Source organism: Schistocerca serialis, chromosome 1 (genome assembly GCF_023864345.2).
Source record: "Schistocerca serialis cubense isolate TAMUIC-IGC-003099 chromosome 1, iqSchSeri2.2, whole genome shotgun sequence".
Lineage (NCBI taxonomy): Eukaryota > Metazoa > Arthropoda > Insecta > Orthoptera > Acrididae > Schistocerca > Schistocerca serialis.
The window spans coordinates 1,139,144,180-1,139,166,603 of NC_064638.1; the positions used below are offsets into that span (position 1 = coordinate 1,139,144,180).

General features: G+C 38.6%; 1 protein-coding gene across 1 annotated transcript in view; it reads right to left on the bottom strand.

Moving 5' to 3' along the window:
* Positions 1–21,798, bottom strand: part of LOC126455945 (sialin-like) — a 194,820-nt gene extending 173,022 nt beyond the window's left edge. Inside the window, exons 1-4 of the mRNA XM_050091705.1 lie at positions 21,774–21,798; positions 21,594–21,733; positions 17,052–17,336; positions 11,379–11,577 (exon numbers count right to left, since the gene is read on the bottom strand). Coding sequence (XP_049947662.1) covers positions 11,379–11,577; positions 17,052–17,336; positions 21,594–21,733; positions 21,774–21,798 — 649 coding nt within the window. The remainder of the gene's footprint in view (positions 1–11,378; positions 11,578–17,051; positions 17,337–21,593; positions 21,734–21,773) is intronic.
* Between the last annotated feature and the right edge of the window lie 626 nt (positions 21,799–22,424).

A 22,424-nucleotide genomic window follows, 5' to 3' on the forward strand; every position in this document is an offset into this window, starting at 1 on the left:
TGAAGCTGAGGAAACCTAGATAACCTTAAAAATAATCTCTCTGGTTGTAAAGTAAAGGACGCAGATAACTTAGATTAAAGGATTTTACTGTCAAAGGGACAGCCGATGCGCATAACAAGGCATAACTTCATGGTTTTTTATGACAGGCTAAAGACGCCTCTTTTTATAAAGTTGATGAGGCTATAAAAAGATAGTTAAATATAAAAAATTTCCTTTTTTATGTAACATCACAGAAGGTTAAAACGGGGAAAGTAGAGTGTAGAGCTGAGCTAATGATTATTATTTGTAAAAGCGTCGTTGTAACACATCACCAAGATCACATCCTGCCACTAGAAATGCAGATGCACCGAGGATAGCAGCAGGAGCGATAAGCAGTTTCCTGGCATGAAGAAAACGAGAGAGAGAGAGAGAGAGAGGGAAGTGTGCGTGTGCTGTAGGTAACAATGATTTTAACGGGTGGACCAACCACACTGTTGCCCTGTGAACTTCGAGGGTGGAAGAAAGCAGGCGTTTCTGATCTCCTTCCAGCTGACCAGTTGTTTCGGGTAACAGAACGCAACACGGGACGATGGATGAGTGAGTAAAAACGAGCGAGCGAATCATTATCCGAGGTTGCTCGCATCAGTTGAGTCACAGGCAACGAACGAGGGGCAAAACAGATGAGTTCTGTGTTGAGGCCGGCCGGCTGTCTAACAATGCAGTACTCATTCCGCACGTTACTCCACAGCAAAACAAACAAACATGAATTTGGAAACGAGCACCGATGAAATGTAATTTAATATCCAAACCAACAATCCTTAAACTATTGCGAGAACAGCAAGGGCAGATAACACAGGGCGCGCCAGACTTATATGTTATTTGAGAAATTTAATACCAGAATACCTGAGTTTGCCCTTGAGCATTGTAATGACCGACCATGTGAAAAAGTGATTCCAATGAATACAATTTCATGGAACAGTTACTATCTTCTAAGATAAGGGTCCCCTTCCTAACTCATTGGAATATTTTAGGAACACTGATGGCAGCTATTCTTCTGAAGTCTAAACCCTTGGGGAGTAATAGTACATTTCTTTACAGGTTGGTTCAAACTGCATTATGCAACCTAAGTGGAAGCGTGCACACAATGTAAACATACCATTCGCTTATTATCAACCAGAGGGGTGTTTAGTATGTTTATTTAGTCGGTGACGAATTTTGGGCTACACCCATTCAACCAATGTTTGCCAAATAAACTATCCGTCAAAATAGAAGTGAACATAGTGTGTACGAAAGCGTATGGTACTACCTAACGTTAATTAAAGTGAACGTTGATTGACGAATAGTAGCTGCGACCATACGTATACATTTGCACTTTATTTACTGCTATTTTGGCGGACCTTTTACTCGACAAACATTGGTTGGTTTGAGATTGGCTATAGCCCGAAACCGGTAACAGAATAAATGAACATCAATTTTAGTTGCACCTTTGGCTGTCTCTTTTTGCGTCGAAAAGAAGCTTTATCTGTAGCAAATCGCAGGGATATTTTCCAAAGGAAAATGCATTTTCAAATTGAGTATCAAAGAACGGCCCTAAATGGTGATCGGATGCTTCTAAAAACCATCTTGGTCAGGATCTGTAGTTGTAGAGCGCTTTAGACAGAACTTGCAGAATATCATTAGTAATTTTCCGGATCATGCCATTGGAACAGGGGGTGACCTCAACTTACCAGCTATAGATTGGGAGTGCTATGCCATCAAAACTGGTGCCAGAGACAGGGACCGTGTGGCATTGTCCTGGATGTCTTGTCCGAAAATTACCTTCAGCAGATAGAGCTCCACCTCAAGAGGGTAACGTCTTAGACTTCCTGGCAACAATCGCACCTAAATCTACCGAATCAGTTAACGTAGAGGAAGGTATCAGTGATCACAAGGCTGTGACAGCATCTATGACGACGGGTCCTAGAAGGAATTTTAAAAAAGGTAGGAAGATACATTTGCTCAGCGAGGATGACAGGATACAAATTTCAGAATACCACAGCAGTCAGTATCAAACATTCGGTGATGAGGACGAAGATGCGGAGAACAAATGGAAAAAATTCAAAGGCATCGTTCAATATGCGCTAGACAAGTATATTCCGAGTAAGGTTTTAAGGGATGGGAAAGATGCACCATGATTTAATAGCCATCTTAGAAAAGTGCTAAGTAAACAAAGAGCAGTTCATCTCAGATTCAAGAGAAGTAAAAACCTAGCTGACGAACAAGCGAAAATGAGCGTAAGGAGAGCAATGAGAGAAGCGTTCAATGATTTTGAAAGTAAGATGCTGTCAACCGACCTGAGAAAAAACCCTAAGAGATTCTGGTCGGATGTAAAATCAGTAAGTGGGCAAAAAGCATCTATTCATTCTCTCAGCGACCACACCGGCACCAAAACGCAAGATAGCAGAGAGAAGGTCGAAATACTGAATTCGTTCTTCCGAAGTTGTTTCACCGGGGAAGATCGCAACACTGTCCCAGCTTTCAATCGTCGTGCCAACGTCGAAATGGCAGATATTGAGATAACCGATAGTGGAACTGAAAAGCAGCTACAATCGCTTAGTAGTGGAAAGGCGTCTGGGGCAGATGAAATACCTATAAGATTCTATAAAGATTATTGAAAAGAACTTGCTCCCCTTCTAGCAGTAAGTTACCGTAGATCGCTTGAGCAACGAAAGGCATCTGACGAAAAAAGCGCAAGTCATTCCCGTTTTTAAGAAAGGCCGTAAGGCAGATCCACACAATTATAGACCTATATCGTTGACGTCAACCTGGTGTAGAATTATGGAACATGTTTTATGCTCAAGAATTATGACGTTTTTGGAAAATTAACATCTCCTCTATAAAAATCAACACGGATTCCGCAAACAGAGATCCTGCAAAACTCAGCTCGCTCTGTTCCTCCATGAGATCCACAGCGCAGTGGACAACGGCGCTCAGGTTGATCCCATGTTCCTTGATTTCAGTAAGGCATTTGACACCGTCCCGCATTGCCGTTTAATGAAAAAAATAGGAGCTTATGGTTTATCGGAGCAGACTTGCTATTGGATTCAAGACTTTCTTGCAGATAGAGCTCAGCCCGTCGCCCTTAACGGAACAAAATACACAGATGTAAAGGTAATATCCGGAGTACCACAGGCAAGAGTGATAGCACTGTTGCTGTTTAAAATACATATAAATGATCTAGTAGAAGGCGTCGGATGCTCTTTAAGGCTATTCGCAGATGATGCAGTTGTCTATACCAAAGTGGCAACGCCAGAAGATAGTAAGAATTTGCAGAACGACCAGCAGAGAATTGATGATTGATGCAGGCTGTGACAGAAAAGAAATACACTACTGTACAGCAGCACTATTGATGACAAACAGCTGGAGACAACTACGGTTGTTAAATATCCAAGCGTATCCAGAGCGACCTTAAGTGGCATAACCATATACTCGTAAAACAGATACTGGGAAAAGCAGACATCAGACTCAAGCTCCTTCGTCCGATTCTTGAGTATTGCTCGTCTATCTGGGATCCCTGTCAGGCAGAACTAATAGAGGAGATAGAGAAGATCCAACGAAGAGCGGCGCGTTCCGTTGCGGGATCGTTTAGCTGGCGAGAGAGCGTTATGGAGGTGCTAAACAGACTCCCCGTTACAAGAGGGACGTTGTGCATCACGGACAGAATAACTATTGAAATTTCGGGACAGTTCTTTTCCGGGGGAGTCGGACAACATATTACTTCCCCCCCACATATATATCGCGTATTGACCACGAGGAGAAAATTAGATACATTAGAGCCAACACATAGGCTTACCGACAATCATTCTTCCCACGCACTACTCGCTAGTGGAACAGGGTTGGAGTGATCAGATAATGGTACTGTAAGTACCCTCCGCCACACACCATTAGGTGGCTTGCGGAGTATGATGTAGGTGTATACAGGGTGTTAAAAAAGGTACGGCCGACCTTTCAGGAAACATTTCTCACACACAAATAAAGAAAAGATGTTATGTGGACATGTGTCCGGAAGCGCTTAATTTCCATGTTAGAGCTCATTTTAGTTTCGTCAGCATGTACTTTACTTCCTCGATTCACCGCCAGTTGGCCCAATTGAAGGAAGGTAATGTTGACTTCGGTGCTTGTGTTGACATGCGACTCATCACTCTACAGTACTAGCATCAAGCACATCAGTACGTAGCATCAACAGGTTAGTGTTCATCACGAACGTGGTTTTGCAGTCAGTGCAATGTTTACAAATGCGGAGTTGGCAGATGCCCATTTGATGTATGGATTAGCACGGGGCAATAGCCGTGGCGCGGTACGTTTGTATCGAGACAGATTTCCAGAACGAAGGTGTCCCGACAGGAAGACGTTCGAAGCAATTGATCGGTGTCTTAGGAAGCACGGAACATTCCAGTCTATGACTCGCGACTGGGGAAGACCTAGAACGACGAGGACACCTGCAATGGACAAGGCAATTCTTCGTGCAGTTGACGATAACCCCAATGTCAGCGTTAGAGAAGTTGCTGCTGTACAAGGTAACGTTGACCACGTCACTGTATGGAGAGTGCTACGGGAGAACCAGTTGTTTCCGTACCATGTACAGCGTGTGCAGGCACTATCAGCGGCTGATTGGCCTCCACGGGTACACTTTGCGAACGGTTCATCCAACAATGTGTCAGTCCTCATTTCAGTGCTAATGTTCTCTTTACGGATGAGGCTTCATTCCAACGTGATCAAATTGTAAATTTTCACAATCAACAACTGTGGGCTGACGAGAATCCGCAAGCAATTGTGCAATCACGTCATCAACACAGATTTTCTGTGAACGTTTGGGCAGGCATTGTTGGTGATGTCTTGATTGGGCCCCATGTTCATCCACCTACGCTCAATGGAGCACGTTATCATGATACGGGATACTCTACCTGTGCTGCTAGAACATGGGCCTTCACAAGTACGACACAACATGTGGTTCATGCACGATGGAGGTCCTGCACATTTCAGTCGAAGCGTTCGTACACTTCTCAACAACAGATTCGGTGACCGATGGATTGGTAGAGGCGGACCAATTCCATGGCCTCCACGCTCTCCTGACCTCAACCCTCTTGACTTTCATTTATGGGGGCATTTGAAAGCTCTTGTCTACGCAACCCCGGTACCAAATGTAGAGACTCTTCGTGCTCGTATTGTGGAGGGCTGTGATACAATACGCCATTCTCCAGGGCTGCATCAGCGCATTAGTGATTCCATGCGACGGAGGGTGAATGCATGTATCCTCGCTAACGGAGGACATTTCGAACATTTCCTGTAACAAAGTGTTTGAAGTCACGGTGGTACGTTCTGTTGCTGTGTGTTTCCATTCCATGATTAATGTGATTTGAAGAGAAGTAATAAAATGAGCTCTAACATGGAAAGTAAGCGTTTCCGGTGACATGTCCACATAACATATTTTCTTTCTTTGTGTGTGAGGAATGTTTCCTGAAAGTTTGGCCATACCTTTTTGTAACACCCTGTATTTACTCATAATGACAGAGGTGCTAACATGGACGCAGTTGTTTTGGAGGCTGAGTATAATCCTTCTAGATGTTCGGTCCATTCACTTCAGAGGATTATAACTAAGTCATTGAAGGTCCAACCTGAAGCAGAAGGAGAAGATGTCAGCACGAGAGTGAATAACACCTTTCATGTGGTAGAGCCCCTCTTGAAACAAAAACGGGCTATGTCACTGCATTTAGTTATTCCTGGTACGCTTACTAATTTCATGTCTTATCAGTAATTCTTGATGGAGAATTCAGTTGAGCTTTTGAAGCCCTTGGAGAAATAACAAAAATAAGTTCTCATCTCTCCCACGCATCCAAAGTAAAACTACGTGTTATGGCATTAAATAAGTAATTATATACGGTTGAAACAGCACAAAGGACCTCTCACTTACAGCAGACCAGAGCAGGATTATAAAGTCGTTTCAGCTCCTTAAATGAAGATCCAAATTGCTTGACTGAAAACTTTCTACATGTAAGATTCAACACAGATTGCTTGGGGATTGTTGAAACTGAAAGAGCTCAGCAGAAGGTCTTATACGAATTCTGCGAAGAACTTTCCACTAGTATCAGATAGTCTCGAATGCCAGCTGAAGGAAGTAGAGCAGACAATATTGAATCAACGATGGCTCGCGAAGCTCACGACACGTTTTGGAATTTCTTTAATGAGTTAGTAAATGAAAATAATAATAGTCAGTGTGATGGTCAAGAAACAAACACAATTAAAAGTGGGGTTAACTGTTATTTGAAGATAGTTCAAATCATTCGCAATCATGATGCTTGTATTTGGTGGTCAGCTAATGCGACGCAGTGCCAGAATCTGATAAAGCTGCCAGAATGTATCTGTGACTAGCTTGCAACAGTTTGAGTATCAGTAATAGTATGAACACTAATTTATTCTTTTGTTAAAATATATTTTTTCTCAGTCTTTTGATGGGAAGATATTGCATGCTTACCCTGTTTAGAGTATCTTATATGTGAATTAAACAAAGTCGATTTTGTGACATTTTCATAATTTATTGAAAATTCAGTATACTTCAGATTTTGGCCTACTGGTTGGTTCCCAGCCAGACAGTAAACTGTGCCAGACAGGCCTGATACTGGCTGGCTGTTGTATATCCGTTTCATCTCCAGTCACTATCATTGACACAAGATAATGATTTCTACTTCTTATTGTATAAATATCATAAAATGAGATTTTATGAATCACATACAATGATTTACTGTGAAATGCTTACAGACTATCAAACAAACTCTAATTTCTAAATCTTTCTATTAGATTATTAGTAAAAGTAGGTATTTCTTCTTAGCCGTAGGCCTACATGAGAATTAAATGTTTAAATGAATGGAAGTAGCTCTTATTTAATAGAGATATTGCTACTAAGAAATCATATAATATAACATAATATAATTATTAATGAATAATATATGAATGTTTTCAATTTATTAAATATTTGACAAAGAAGTTGAGATAAAGACATTGAATTTCGACTGACATTTAACATTTTCTTACGATACAAGTTTCAGAATTCTTGCAGATGCACAAGCAAATTGAAATGTAGATGAATAATTTTAAAAAGTGTAATGTACGGTATTTTTCTACTTCTTTCTCACCATCAATTGTACATCAGAACAATAAAACTGTATGAATGCTCTACACATTTTTGGTAAGTTACTGAATAACGTCCGTATAATCAGATATCTGTGATCTCATTTTCTTAATGATCAGTTTATGGCACTTCCATCCTTTCTAGTCAGTTGTAATAAATTTCTAACTTCTTATGTAACTAAAAGAAGGAAGATCGTTTGGAACTTAAGATACCTTTGGAAACATGTTGACAATGGTAAGTTCTATTAATTCTGATACTTTTAGAAAGACGTCTATAAGAAGTCCAAAAAGTTTGACAAATGAAAGACAAAATTAATCAAATTGAAACTTCCTGGCAGATTGAAACTGTGTGCTGGACCGAGACTCGAACTCAGTTCAAACTCAGATAGATCGCGCGTCTTCCCCATTCTACACAGGGACAGCACGCTCACTGATACTGCATGTGCTGTGCGTGAGTAAAAAACGAAATAATAAGCGACCAGTTGCACATGAAAAATTTAATTTCTTGACTGGTTTCGAGCCCTTAGTGACCTTCTTCAGAAGGTTAAGCTTTCTGGAGAAGGACACTAAGTGCCCAAAACCAGACAAGAAATTAAATTTCTTATATGCAACTGGTTGCTTATTATTTCTTTACATACGACTACGGTTGCTGAAGGTGAACGAAATATTAAACCGATTATGTCTGACTAGCAGTCATTCCTCGACAGGTGACGCTGCTATCGCCTGGAAGGATTGATATGGATTGTAGGTCGAAGGTCAACATGTCCTGGCTGATCAGTGCACAAAAGTACAACAGTTCATTCCAAATGACATAATTTGGGGCGAATATTATCGAAGAACGATGTTTCTACCGATCTTTTGAGGGAAATTCTTTATCGTCTTAATCACAGATCACGTACACAGGCACATCAAACAAAGAAACGTCAACGGTTCACAAAGATTCACCGAGGCTCGCAAATCTATAACTTGCCCACGCGTTTATAGATTCAAGGACAGGTTCACCATCGTACAAGAGCATTATTGCCGCCATTGAATGCTGATCCAATTTCCTTCAGATTTATTTCCTCAGAAATCCTGAAGATTAAATCAATCAGCGTTGTGCCATAACCCGTGAGGAAAATCGAAAAATTATTATCCAACTACAACTCATACATGAACACAATCAACTGAACTAGGAAGATGCCTTCAGATGATCACAAATTAGTGATCAGATCAGACAAGGGGCCAGTAGGCGAACATGAAAGACGCTGCAATACACCGACGTTGAATGAAGTTGCCGTTGTGGTTGTCGGCGAGAGTTTCGTGTCTCGCTACATAATGGTTCGACGGAGAAATGGTGATAACATTCAACGCATCTGCAATCTGTTTTACCATTATATAATCTATCTGAAACCTCCCAGTGTCTCCAGGCCTCTTCCACGTATACAGCCTTCTTTCATGATTCTTATACCAAGTTTTAACTATGATTAAGTTAAGCTCTGTGCAAATTCTACCAGGCGGCTTCCTCTTTCATTCCTTACCCCCCTTCCATTTTCACCTACTACTTTTCCATCTCTTCCTTCTCCTACTATCGAATTCCAGTCACCCATGACTATTAAATTTTCGTCTCCCATCACTATCTCAATAATTTCTTTCATCTCATCATACATTTCTTCAATCTCTTCGTCACCTGCGCAGCTCGTTGGCATATAAACTTGTACTACTGTGGTAGGTGTGGGCTTCGTGTATATCTTGGCCACAATAATATGTGTACTATGGTGTTCGTAGTAGCTTACGTGCGCTCGTATTTTTTACTCATTATTAAACATACTCCTGCATTACCCCTATTTGATTTTGTATTTATAACCCTGTACTCGCCTGAACAGAAGTCTTGTTCCTCCTGCCAGTAAACTTCACTAATTCCCACTATATCTAAATTTAACCTATCCAATTCCCTTTTTAAATTTTCTAATCTACCTGCCCGATTAAAAGACGTCATTACACGCTCCGATCCGCAGAACGAAGTTTTGTTTCTCCTGATAACGACGTCCTCCTGAGTAGTCCCCGCCCGGACATTCGAATGGTGGACTATTTTACCTCTGGAATATTTTACCCAAGAGGATGCCATCGTCATTTAACCATACAGTAAAGCTGCATGCCCCCGGGAAAAATAACAGCTGTAGTTTCCCCTTGCTTTCAGCCGTTCGCAGTACCAGCACAGCAAGGCTGGTTAATTAACAAGGCCAGATCAGTCATTCATCCAGACTGTTGCCCCGCAACTACTCAAAAGGCTGCTGCTCCTTTTCAGGAACCACATATCTGTCTGGCCTCTCAACAGATACCCCTCCGTTGTGGTAGTACCTACTGTATAGCTACCTGTATCGCTGAGGCACGCAAGCCTCCGCGCTAACGGCAAGGTTCACGGTTCGTTGTGGGGGGTAGGGGGAGGAGATAATTTATATGGCTGCAGCATCAACTAAAAACTTGGGGGCTCTCATAGATGAAGCTGTGAGTCTAGATCTTGAAATAAAACAAAAGAAAGTTCATCACTGCGGAAACTGGAAAGACTCTGAAAGGTTTTATGAGGGTCATCCAGTAGTAAGTTTCCCTATTATATTTCCCTGCAAAGTTGCAAACCATGACATGCGAGGACTGACGAATTCGACTGGTATGTGTTGACAACGATCACACTGGCTTACCACGATTACTGCAGTAGCTTGCCAGTATGCTGCCAAGTAGCATGGAGTTACCACTACGAAGTTCGTCCACTTGAGAGCTGCACTCTATTATTCGATTTTTCGCAGTGAAACGACAGTCCACTGTTGATATACATCGGGGATTAACCTCTGTCTATGTAAAAAGCTGCGTGGGCATTCGCATAGGGTTGAGACCTGAGTCCTTCATTTGACAACTGAGACGAATCGCCAGAGTATGGTGTGGAAGAAACGTGGCGAAAGTCATACATTCCACTGGGAATGTAATGTCAGTCCTCTTTAGGTGCTGTTAGAGGTCGTTACTCGTTCACTATCTGTCTCGCAACACCACAATTAATGCAGAGAAGTGTTGTAATGTCTTGAAGAATCTGCGAGCTGCCATTGAGAGAAGACGTCGTGGATTTTTGTCTCACAATGTTCTCTCCCTTGATTACAATGGTTGGCATCGCGCAGCTCGAATGACGTAGGCGGTCCTCGGAAGATTCAACTTGGAAATGCTCTCGCATCCTCCATATTCACCAGATATTGTTCCAAGTGGTTTTCATATGCACCCTCAACACAAAGACTGTCTTGAAGGTAAGCACTTCAACACGGGTGATGAAGTCACATTAACTACTGGTTACGAGCAAAAGATCCAAATTGGTACAACACTGGCTTGGAAAAACTTATGTCACGTTACCAAAAACGCTTGCAAAAACATGTCGACTATGTAGAAAAGCAACAGCGGTATTGTACAACGTCAATAAAATTATTTCATCATGATAAATTGTGTGTAATTCTTTTCTAAAATAGAGAAATATGCTTATTGGGCACCTCTCATACTTTTTAATTAAAGATTTTTGGGTTTTATGCATTGGTACGATTCTGCTGTAAATATTCCTAGATATTCATAAGAAAGATGTAATTTTCCGTGTAAAAGTGGATACATCACGAAGATCAAATTCGTAGTAGAACCCAAATTTCAAATCTACTCACAAAGCACAATTCTTCTGCAAATCAAGTTGGGTATAGTGTTGTGCAGTCAACGTGCTCCCTAGACTTCTTACGTGAGGTACCTCTTTGTGTTTCTCTATACCCAAGGATTGCTGCCACACCTACATCTTACAGACTTATACAGGATGCTTCTGCAACAATCACAAGCTTTGCTAGTTAGCTTCATGTCTTGTATGGAAACCTGTTTTGTATCATATATATCTATTGACTATAATGATATTGTGTATGCCGAAGGTATACTGTAAGTGCCACACACACCCCATGGCCAGTTGTAAAACATGTGTCTATACATATGTATTATGTGTTACAACGATGCTACAACCCATCTTAGTCCACACCATAACGACTTACCTCATGTTGTTTTGTGGATCTCTTAACTTGTTGGCACGAGTGAGAGTCAATTTAAATACAGAATCTGAAGTTGTGAAGTATGTTAATGTAGTTACTCTGTGTGCGGTGAGCAGGACAATTACTACACGAATAATGTCTTCCTTGTAAGGATGTCACAGCCACGTACCTGAGTGAGACCCATGACTACTCTGAACGCACAGACGAGCACCACACCGCCAGTGTCTGCAGCCACCTCTGTGAGCATGGTGAGGATACCGGAGAGGATGAGCGAGGCCGACAACAAGTTCTTCGCATCGAACCTGTCCGCCACCCACCCGGCTGGCGCCAGCATCACCACATAGCCCCAGAAGAATGAACTCAGGATGGTGCTCGTCTCAGATTGGCTCCAGCTGTAGTCCTTTGGACATAATAATCTAAGCCATTCTCTTGTCTTTGATTATTCAGTATTTTGTATACATGTGAGAAGTGGTTTTATGGCGTTGAATTACTAGATGTTTAAAGGATAATCGTCAGCGTACCCTCAGGCTGAAGGGGTAAACAGGGCGAGCCAGACGTTATTCAAGACTCGACACTAGTGACGGAACAACTATGGATGCATTAAGAGCTGTGTAATTTATTTTAGTTGAATGTGTAAAAGGTGCTCAGTCTATGGTCAAGTATTGGGAAATAAAGTAGCGGGTGTTTAGGGTAATATTGAGGAAAGCATATCTATACAGTTGACACAACCAAGTACTTGTTTGAGAACTAAGGTAGTCTATAGACATCATTTCCTAACCCAGCTGTCTCGGAATACCAAACATAGTTCGATTATACTCCATTACCAACGTTCTATTTAACATCTTTTCTAGAAAATATCCATTTGGTTCAACTGCCTATCCAAGTCCATTGGAGTTCTTACAGAGCTGCGAATCAATTGGCAAACCCTAACGCTTTTATTTCTTTAACTTTAATTCATGTTATATCCACATTTGATATTTTCATTTCCGTTTCCAGCTCCAGTGACAATACTGTCGCCTGTTTAGTCAAATCTCATATAGCAGTGCATTAATACACGAGTAACTTGACAAGTGTCATGTCCTGAAATAGGCGATTTCCCTCGGAACAGTTTTCCCATTGTTCTTTCAGACCAGAATAGCACTTTCCCAATGAATTGAATGTAGCAGTAGGGGCTTTGACAAGTCGCTACTAGACGCTACGCATTCCTTCTGGCAGCTATTGTATTCCACATTTATTAAAGAACTATATACCACTCTTTCAGATAGAATTCCATAATTGATTTTCGATTACTGAAGCAAAGTCGATTGTGACACATAGCAATAGACTCTTTGGCACTTATCTACACTAACACCACATACATTTCATTTTTAATTCATAAGATAGGTATACAAGCATAATAGCACAAAAATATTAGTGAGTGCTTGCTGATTCCGTAGATACTATACATTACTTCAGAAATTGTATTTTAGGATTCCTTTAAGAAATCAGTTTTCCTAGTGTTGTAAATAGATTATTAACCCATATTTTGTTAACATGAATTAAGAATCTAAACAATTAGAGTTCACAATGGTATAATTGGTTTCAAAATGGATCTACTCATTTGGCTACTTCCAAAACGTTTTTCCTTCATTTTCTTCATAGCTGAACCTAAAGACACAAATTTATTAAAAGAGAGTGGCATTTTCCACTTTCCTGTAATATTTCTTTTATTCACAAGTAGTTTCAGGCTTCTAAGCCAGTCTCTAGTGATTTTGTGGTTCTGTGTAAAATAAGATGTGTTATATTACCTCCATGAATAAAAATGTAATGTTGTGACTGTAAACCTGCAACAAAAAACTGAAATGAGAGTTTCTTTGAAATTTTTTCTGTTCATTTTGGTTCACAAATGTTGTCTTCTTGCTTTGACAACTTGACATTTACAAACGTGTTAGACTAATAAACCAGAAAAAGCTAAGCATGGGATAACTGGAAATATGATTTCATGTAAAAAAACTGTATACTTATTTGTGTAGATGACAAAAGTTAAACAACAATAGTATGCAAAATAACATAGAATAAAATAAAAATAAATGTTAAAGTGTATGGTGAAGTGAGATTATATCTCAAAATTTCATTTTATTGTATAGATGATCTCTGATTGATGATCAGCAGAATGTGACTGAAGTTATCCAGGAATTTTGTGTTCTGAAGATCTATTTAGTGTTTAGGAAGTGTATCAGCCTGCCTTTTTAAATGACTGGATATTTTGATTTCTTCTAAGATATTTGTTTGTTTCAATTTCTCAGCATAATGAAAAATTTGCAGCTTTCCATTAATGTTTTTGAAAGTAAGTTGCTTAGGAGATGTAACGAAAACGCATTTTTACTGTCATCATTACAAAGTGTATACCAATTCCTTCAATATAAACTCTCTCACAATCATCACATCAAATTTTGAGGATCTCTGACACTAAATGGGTCTGTTGAACTCGTGGTATGTTTATATTACTAATATTGTTTTCAGTATGGGACCTAATTTTGATTTCCGTATTATTGAAAGTTTTTGCTCTTTCATTTGAAATGATTATTTAAAGATCAAAACAACAAATTTAGTTTATTGTTTAGCTTCCTCTCTTTTTACAGTAATTTTATTTCCTTCTGATTCTGCCTTAATTTTCTTTTTCTGCATATACTTTTATTTATTTGCAGTTTGAAATAATGTACTTCAGATAAATTTTCTAGTATTACTAAATCTTGGTTCATATCATCTTCTTTGAACTGAAAATTTATCTCCATATCATTGGGTGAAAATTTGTCTTCAATGCACTTCTGCTTGGTATGACTAATTATTGACAAGTATGCCTGTACTTATTGGTTTTCAAAAAATTCCAAATTTGTTCTCTGAATTTTCTTTTTTTTTAGTGTGAATGAACTTTTGGGTTTCAGCTGTAATCAGTTCTTTTTATTTAATTACATTGTTTTCAATTATATTAATGGTTTCCTTAATAAGAATATTTGTGTAAACAAAAATGATATCAGAAGAAACCAGCTTATTGTTATCAGGAACACATGTATTTTTGATTTGATTAGTTAATTCATATGTATTTATTTTCATATGTGTAGAGCTTGTTGTGTAGTAACTGAAGTTTTTGCATATAAATAGGAGGCACTATCAATACTACTGACAGTAGGATTAACAGGTATGTCCTTTTTATGGATTTTTGGTTGTGCTCATAATGCTCCAGCCTGGGGGTTCAGAATTATGCATTTCTTTATCTCTTAAGTAGTGAAGAGAAAATTGAAATTTTAAGGACTTCATTGATATATGCATTAAATTTATTTACAGGATCATGTTTTAACTTAATTATTCATGCTTTGTATGGAGTGTAGCCATGTACGGAAGTGAAACATGGACGATAAATAGTTTGGACATGAAGAGAATAGAAGCTTTCGAAATGTTGTGCTACAGAAGAATGCTGAAGATTAGATGGGTAGATCACATAACTAATGAGGAAGTACTGAATAGGATTGGGGAGAAGAGAAGTTTGTGGCACAACTTGACTAGAAGAAGGGATCGGTTGGTAGGACATGTTCTGAGGCATCAAGGGATCACCAATTTGGTATTGGGGGCAGCGTGGAGGGTAAAAATCGTAGAGGGAGACCAAGAGATGAATACACCAAACAGATACAGAAGGATGTAGGTTGCAGTAGGTACTGGGAGATGAAGAAGCTTGCACAGGATAGAGTAGCATGGAGAGCTGCATCAAACCAGTCTCAGGACTGAAGACCACAACAACAACATTCATGCTTTACAAAAACACTCATGAATTTTATTGAGATAGACATTTTAATATTATTACCAATGCATTGCCTTTATGCTTAATCCTTGCAAGGTATCAGCTTTGGAAAAACGTATTGTATGCCTGGCGTCTTTTTTTACCCTAAAGTGATTCAAGCAACTTTATGGCGATAAAATTTGAAATATGTCCACAAAAGTAATTATAATTTATTGAGAAACATATGCACAATGTTGATATTACAGCTCCATAGTTTCTTAATATAATTAAATTACATATAACTTGTAATTATATTCTACATTTGGTTGATCTATGAAAACATATTTTGCTTAATTTGTTTACTTCAAAAAATTATTTTACCACAAAATAATCATAACCCACACGCTATGTAACAAAGTAATTTTTCATTATTATGTGTAATATGACTTCCATGGAACTTTATTAGAAATACACTCCTACTCGCTCTATGCAACATATGACGAACAACCATTACACAACACACATATCCTAGCATATTCTTTACAGACGAACTTGTGACACCCATCACATTGTTGATTCACTTTCTTGGGCAGGAACCACACCGTTTTCTTTCCAGAGTTGGAACATCAGCTTCCTGGTTATTGTGTTGTTTTTACTTTAGAAGATCCTTGAAGGTGAAGATATTATTGCTGAACAAATGCATTGTGTTCTGCACTGGGGCGACAGGATTCATCGTTCAATATGAGGTTTGACTAGTTGTTTTCCTAATTCTGAGAGGAATTATCTTCTTGCATGTTTACTTCTCATATCACGTAAAAATTTACAATACAGAACGTAAGCACCAAGACAAACTAAATCTACTGTATCAAAAAATACAGCAATGGCCACCTTCTTGTTCCACTTTTTACTGAACAGTGTCTAGCCATTTTATCAACTGTATCAACTCCTAATTTTATTGAGTTGTAGAAGATCATTGTTTCAGGTTTTTTGTGCTCATACTCACTTGCATCAAATGTTTGGTGTAGAATAGTCAACAAAATGACTGATTTATTTTGTGCAGGAACATTTGAAGCTAAAACAGTATTCTGTGCATACCCAAAAGTAGTTGATAATGAACACCTCTGTTTTGATGACAACATTTCTTTTGATATCTCTTTCTGGTTGGCCCGAAGAGCTCCCACAAGTGTCAATTTATTAGCAAAAAGTTCTTGTCCCAAATCAAAACTTGTAAAAATGTTAGCAGTGGTAATGTTCCTACTACTTTCTTTCAGGTGACCAACTACATCATGTAACACTCGTTTCCCTTGAATAAACTCGTACAATTATGACAAATACATTCGTGCGTTTGGGACATAACTGGTGCCACAGTCTAGGGCGCATTGCCGCAGTTCGCGCGGCTCCCTCCTGTCAGAGGTTCAAATTCTCCCTCGGGTATGAGTGTGTGTGTTGTCCTTAGCGTAAGTTTAAGTTAGATTAAGTAGTGCGTAAGCCTAGGGACCGATGACCTCAGCAGTTTGGTCTCATAGGAATTTACCACCACTACCATAATTGTTCTCACAATCCACAGTAGCCCACACTTTTATCCCACACTTTGCAGGTTTCGAAGGAATGTACACCTTGAATGGACACTGTCCCCTGAAAGTGGGCACAGATGCTCATCAACTGTAATATAAGGTCCAGGGACATAAGGAGAAATGTATGCACCAACGATCATTTCAAACACAGCTCTTATAGATTCAGCTTTTGACCTGGAAGCAGCTTTTCTTTCTTCTCATGCAAGTTTATCATCGAACTGGAGGCACATCAAAATATCACGAAATCTTGATAAGCTCATCGTGACTCGAAAAATAGTTAAGACATACTCTTCTGACCAAAATTCACTCAAAGGCTTCCCACGTGCCTTATGAGAACCAGCTATTATTAGTGGACCAAAAAATTCTTGCAGCTCTGTAGAATCAATATCAATCCAGCGTTCAAGAGTTTTGTACGGAATTTTGATATCTTTTGCATGCAAGCATTACTATTTGCATGTGATTGGTGATAAAAAGTCTGAAATAATCTGCCCTTGTCTGTAGTTTTGGTCTAAGGTGACGTGGAATATGCGAAGCTTCACGTATTACATTCCTTGAAATCTGCTTGCGCATATCAGGTGGTGCTGTGTTATATGTTATCTGTCCACATCTAGACACAAAAGTAGATGCACTCTGTATCTGAATACCATTATCATCTTCTTCACAATCACTCATATCTACTTCCTCTCCGACTTGTACATCTTCCTCTATCATATCTCCATCAACACCACTGTCTTCCTCATTTCCAAAAATTGATTCATTATCATTATTACTCTTCTGTAAATCTGCCAAAGCCTGCTGGAGACTGTAGCCCCTTGCAAAAGGTATACCACCCTTCATGACAAAAAAACTATAACACCACATCTTCCTTCCACAACACTCAATTCCAAACTTTGAATTTGTCACAACAATACATGTGAATGTATTTTCTAATCGTTCTTTACAACAATGTACAAATGAATGTCGGTTTATAAGGTGAACTGTTGCCAAGATTTATTTTCGTAACAAAACTTATACATAAAGCTGAAAATCACATATTACATACCTGGGGCATTTTATGATCACACTGCAAAAATTTCAAATTGTTGTAATACAACTGTGATATAACCATAAATATTTTACCCAGTTATAATAATAAGTCCATAATAGCATATCTGGAGGATGAGTAGTCTATACCCACTAACTGTATATTTGTAGTTAAACGAGCCTTGGAGTCTAAAAAGACACCAGACATCATGTGAGAGTTAATTCATCATGTTTATTTGATTTCATGTTAACATATCACATTGGATTTTGGTTGGCCCTCATCAAGTAACTGTCTTTGTGACTGTGTTTTACATTCTCTGAAATGAGTTCAGAGATTTTAGAAGCAATTTTGTTTTGGTCTACAATGGAGAGCTGTGCTATATCCAAGGCTATTTTAGTATGAGATTTTTATTCATACTTGTTTGTAGTTTGGAAGGTAGATTCAATTTTAATTCTTTATTCAGGAGATCCAGCTCTGCTTCTGTAAATTAAATATTTGTCAAATTCTCAACATGTTAAAATTTTTTAAGTTATTGTAGTCTACTTGTTCACATCTGTAATGCTGTTTCATTTCAGCATAAACTATGACATTGTTAATTAGTTTATATATGTCTCTAATTTTTTTAGCTCACAGATGTGAATACTCGTTAACTAATCTGAGTATCAAATTACATTGCACTGAAGTGAATATGTTTCCTAGTTGTAGATGTGCTAGATATAATTGACAGTTGAAACAGATCAGCCAGCCGGCGTGGCCGAGCGGTTCTAGGTGGTACAGCCTGGAACCGCGCGACCGGTACGGTCGCAGGTTCGAATCCTGCCTCGGGCATGGATGTGTGTGATGTCCTTAGGTTAGTTAGGTTTAAGAAGTTCTAAGTTCTAGGGTACTGATGACCTGAGCAGGTAATTCCCATAGTGCTCAGAGCCATTTGAACCAGATCTTTTGTTTGAAGTTAACATGAATTTCACATTTGAGTCACATAATGTTACTGCGCTTTTTCACTTTCTTAGCGATTTGTGTTATAAGTTTAATAATATTCATGGAGTTTAGGAGTATTTTTAACCGTGTGTTATGTCTTTTGTTTTAATGGTTTTCAACAGTTTCATTTTTATGTGCCAATAATGTTGGATTTCTTTCTTATCTTTGTATGGTAGCATGTCCTACACTTTCTTCACAGTAGATACCACAGCAATGAATTTATTAAAATAAGTTGGAATTTTCTACTTTTGTTGCATTAATTTTATTTGTTCTCAGCTAGTTTCAGCCTTCTAGGCTGTTCTCAAGTGACTTTGTTGCTTGTGCAAAATAGAATATCTATAAAGAAACAGCCTTAGTTGCAAAGTTATTTTTATTACAAATAACTCCTTTCACCTTGTTAAGGCTTCATCAGATTTGATAAAAAGTTATCGAGAGCATTCCATATCAGCAGGTGGAAAGGAGAATGCTCAGAACTGATGATGATTAAACCATCCAAAAGATATTTCTGTCGGATTACATCCACTTTTAAGTCATGAACACCACTGAACAAAGTGCAATGTAGTGCCACATATACGTCATAGAAACATATAAACCCGAAACTCAAGGGGACAACGTTGGAACCAGCTAGTTCCAATGTGGACGCCTAGTATATAGTTTATTCACCCATTTTTCGGGTTTATACGATGTACTTGTGGCTCTATGCTGCACTTCGTCTGGTGGTGTTCACGATTTACAAATGGGTCTAGTCCAACACAACTGTGTTTTACATTGTTTATTCACTATCAGTTCTGGCCATTCGTCTTTCCAGAGTGATTTAAAATGCTCTTGATAGGTATTCATAAAATCTGATAAAGCCTTAAACTGGTGAAACACATTACTTTTAACGAACGTAAGTTTCTAACTGTTTCTGTTTCTTTACAGTCATGGAAAACGGTTGCTGTATCATTCAGCTTATCATGGAGTGGAATAACCTTTACAAAACAAAAGATATTTTCCCCACATATCAATGAAGGAAGTTGTGGTGCAAAATTAAAATTCAATTAAACGACTGTTTTCAAAGGTAAACTTCATTCAGCTAATGCTGGAGAACAAAAGATCATGTTTTACAGGAACATATCAGCTGCATTAATATAATTGAAATGTTATTCATAATATTAAATTCTCCATAACTTCAGAAGTATTACGGACTCGCCAAATCTCAGATTAGTTTTGAATTCAGCACTAAAAATTTCTTTATGATGGTATGTATCACACATCAATTCTCAGTCGTTTTAAATTTCGTAAATATTACATTTATTTACTTTTGCTAATATGACAGAACCGGTTGTGTGAAGAACAGCTGACTTAAACAAGGTTGCTACCACATTAGTATACAAAGGAAAATTTCTTTTGAATTCAGACTAATGCGAATTGAAATATCACTTAGCTTCAGGCGGCCTCATTCTACTATGAAGTATATATTTATACTTCATTTTTGTGACCTCGTATCTCCTAAACTGGTGGGGAGAGGCACGACAGTAAATCGATTTTAGAGAGATGGCAAAAGTGAGTTCAGAGTGAAATGGCGCTGTGGTAGGTCATGTAGATCTACAATACTTTTGCTTCTATGAACGCCATAGATTTGCAACAATGGAAAAACATGATAGATGTCTGTTGTTATTGTGCAATTCTATTGTGAGTTGTGTTTATGTAATAAATATTGTGATATGGAGACATGTTATGACTTATTAGCACGTTGTACAATTGAACTCTGACTCCAGACTCCTGGAAAGGACTGCAGCCAGTTTATTTAATCATATGTTACTAATTAAATCCATAAGGTGAATTTGCGCCGCACTGAATGGGAGCCACAATTTGATTTTACTGAGCCCACATCAAAAATACGTTATACACATCAAAAATAACATTGGTAATTACTGCACAAACAGCTATGTCCATGGCCATGCAACAAGAGACAGACTCAAGTTACATTTACCAAGAAAAAATAAACATAAAACTCAAAACATCATTTTCTACCAAGGAATAAAACTGCACAATAAATTACCAAAAGAGATTAAACAAATTGCTAAAATACACTTGTTTAAAAAGGCAGCTAAAAAGTACTTGTTAGCAACACATTTTATACATTGAAGGATTACTTAGATAAAACAGAGTAGGGGTTTGAGAAAGAAATCTAGTACAAATAAATAACAATAATAATGATTATAAAACATCCAACATTCCACATAACATCTTCACTTTATGTTTTTTCCTTCTTTTTTCCTTTCTAGATATACTTACCCCATAGCTATGCATAGCACAATACTAACACCTCTTCCTCTTCCTGAGCTCAACATCTCACTCATTATGGAGGGATGCTGACTCAGTTTTTCAGGATAGCAAATGGGAAGCTGCAGTACAAAAAATGGCAAGATATCACCAGTGTGTGTGTGTGTGTGTGTGTGTCTGTGTATTGAATGAAGTGTTTGAAACAATGTGTGTATAGTGTGTGCAGTGACCGATAGTGACATATGAGTGAAGGCTGTGGAATTATATTCTTTAGTAAGTTATTTGTAAAAAAGTATTGTATGATGGGTGTAATTCTAAAGATTACGTCTAACTAGAAGCCTGTAAATATGTGTGTATACGAATTAGCTTATTTTAAATTGGTCTAAACTTGTTAATACTTTGACATGTTCTATATCTTGTAAAAAGTGATCTATGGATGAATAAAGCTACTACTACTACTACTACTACTATGTATAGAAAATGTCTCAATTTATACCAGAGACAAGTCTCAATATCCAATTATAATTAAAGAAATACACCACTACTTTTCAAAACTATCGCACAGTTGTGTGTGGGTCATGGTAAAGGAATGATAAACCAAGTCCACTAGAACCCAGCCATATACAGAAAGAGGCCCTTACTGTACCGCCACCCCATTGAACCACTGAGCACAAATGCTAAACTCAGCTTACATAAACTTATTACAAAGGGCGTGACTAATATGAAAACTACATATCAGCCTTATTTGTAGGAATTACAAGTTGTTTGCACTAGGACAGTGTTGTGATGACCCAGCAGCTCAGCCAGCAAGTACCCACCTTGATGTCAGGGTTGCCAGCGGTGTTGTTGGCCATGACAACCACCGCCACCGACATGTCGGTCCGCAAGCAGAAGACCAGCACGTGTGCGATGCATAGCAGCAGTGCCTGAAGGTGCCTCACGCCCAACGCGGGGACTCCTAAAAAAAAAGCGTATAGACTATTGTTATATCTACGTGCGCCCTTGTTTAGAGGGTAAAAGCATGTCCAGATTTCTGCCTTCCTTTGTTCTCCATAATCAACTCCTCTGCCAAAAAATTAACGAACGACGGAGCTGATCCTCCTTGGTACACATAACGAGTCAGAACACTGTTGCAGAAACAAGGAAACAAACATTCCAAATTTAAACAGACGCAAAATCCGCAAGATTGGTAATATTTTACAAAAGCTCGAATTTTCGCAGGAACTTCAATGCGAGATGTTTGTAACCGTTTCCAAAACGAAACTTCGTCTCGAAACCTGGCAATAAATCCAAAGAGATTGTGGTCGTATATGAAGTACGTTGGCGGCAAGAAACAATCAGTGCCTTCTCTGTGTGATAGCAATGGAGATACTATAGAAGACAGTGCTGCCAAAGCAGAGTTACTAAACACAGCATTCCGAAATGCCTTCACGTAAGAAGACAAAGTGAATAATCCAGAATTCGAATCAAGAACAGCTCCCAACTTGAGTAACATAGAAATAAATACGAGGGTTGGAACTTAAATAGTGGCAACTATTTATTCACAACCGATAGAAAAAAGTTACATGTTCGCACATGTTACTGTCCTTCAAAGTAGTCACCAGCGTTGTGCAGAACCGGTTGCCAGCGATGTGGAAGGCGTAGTATAC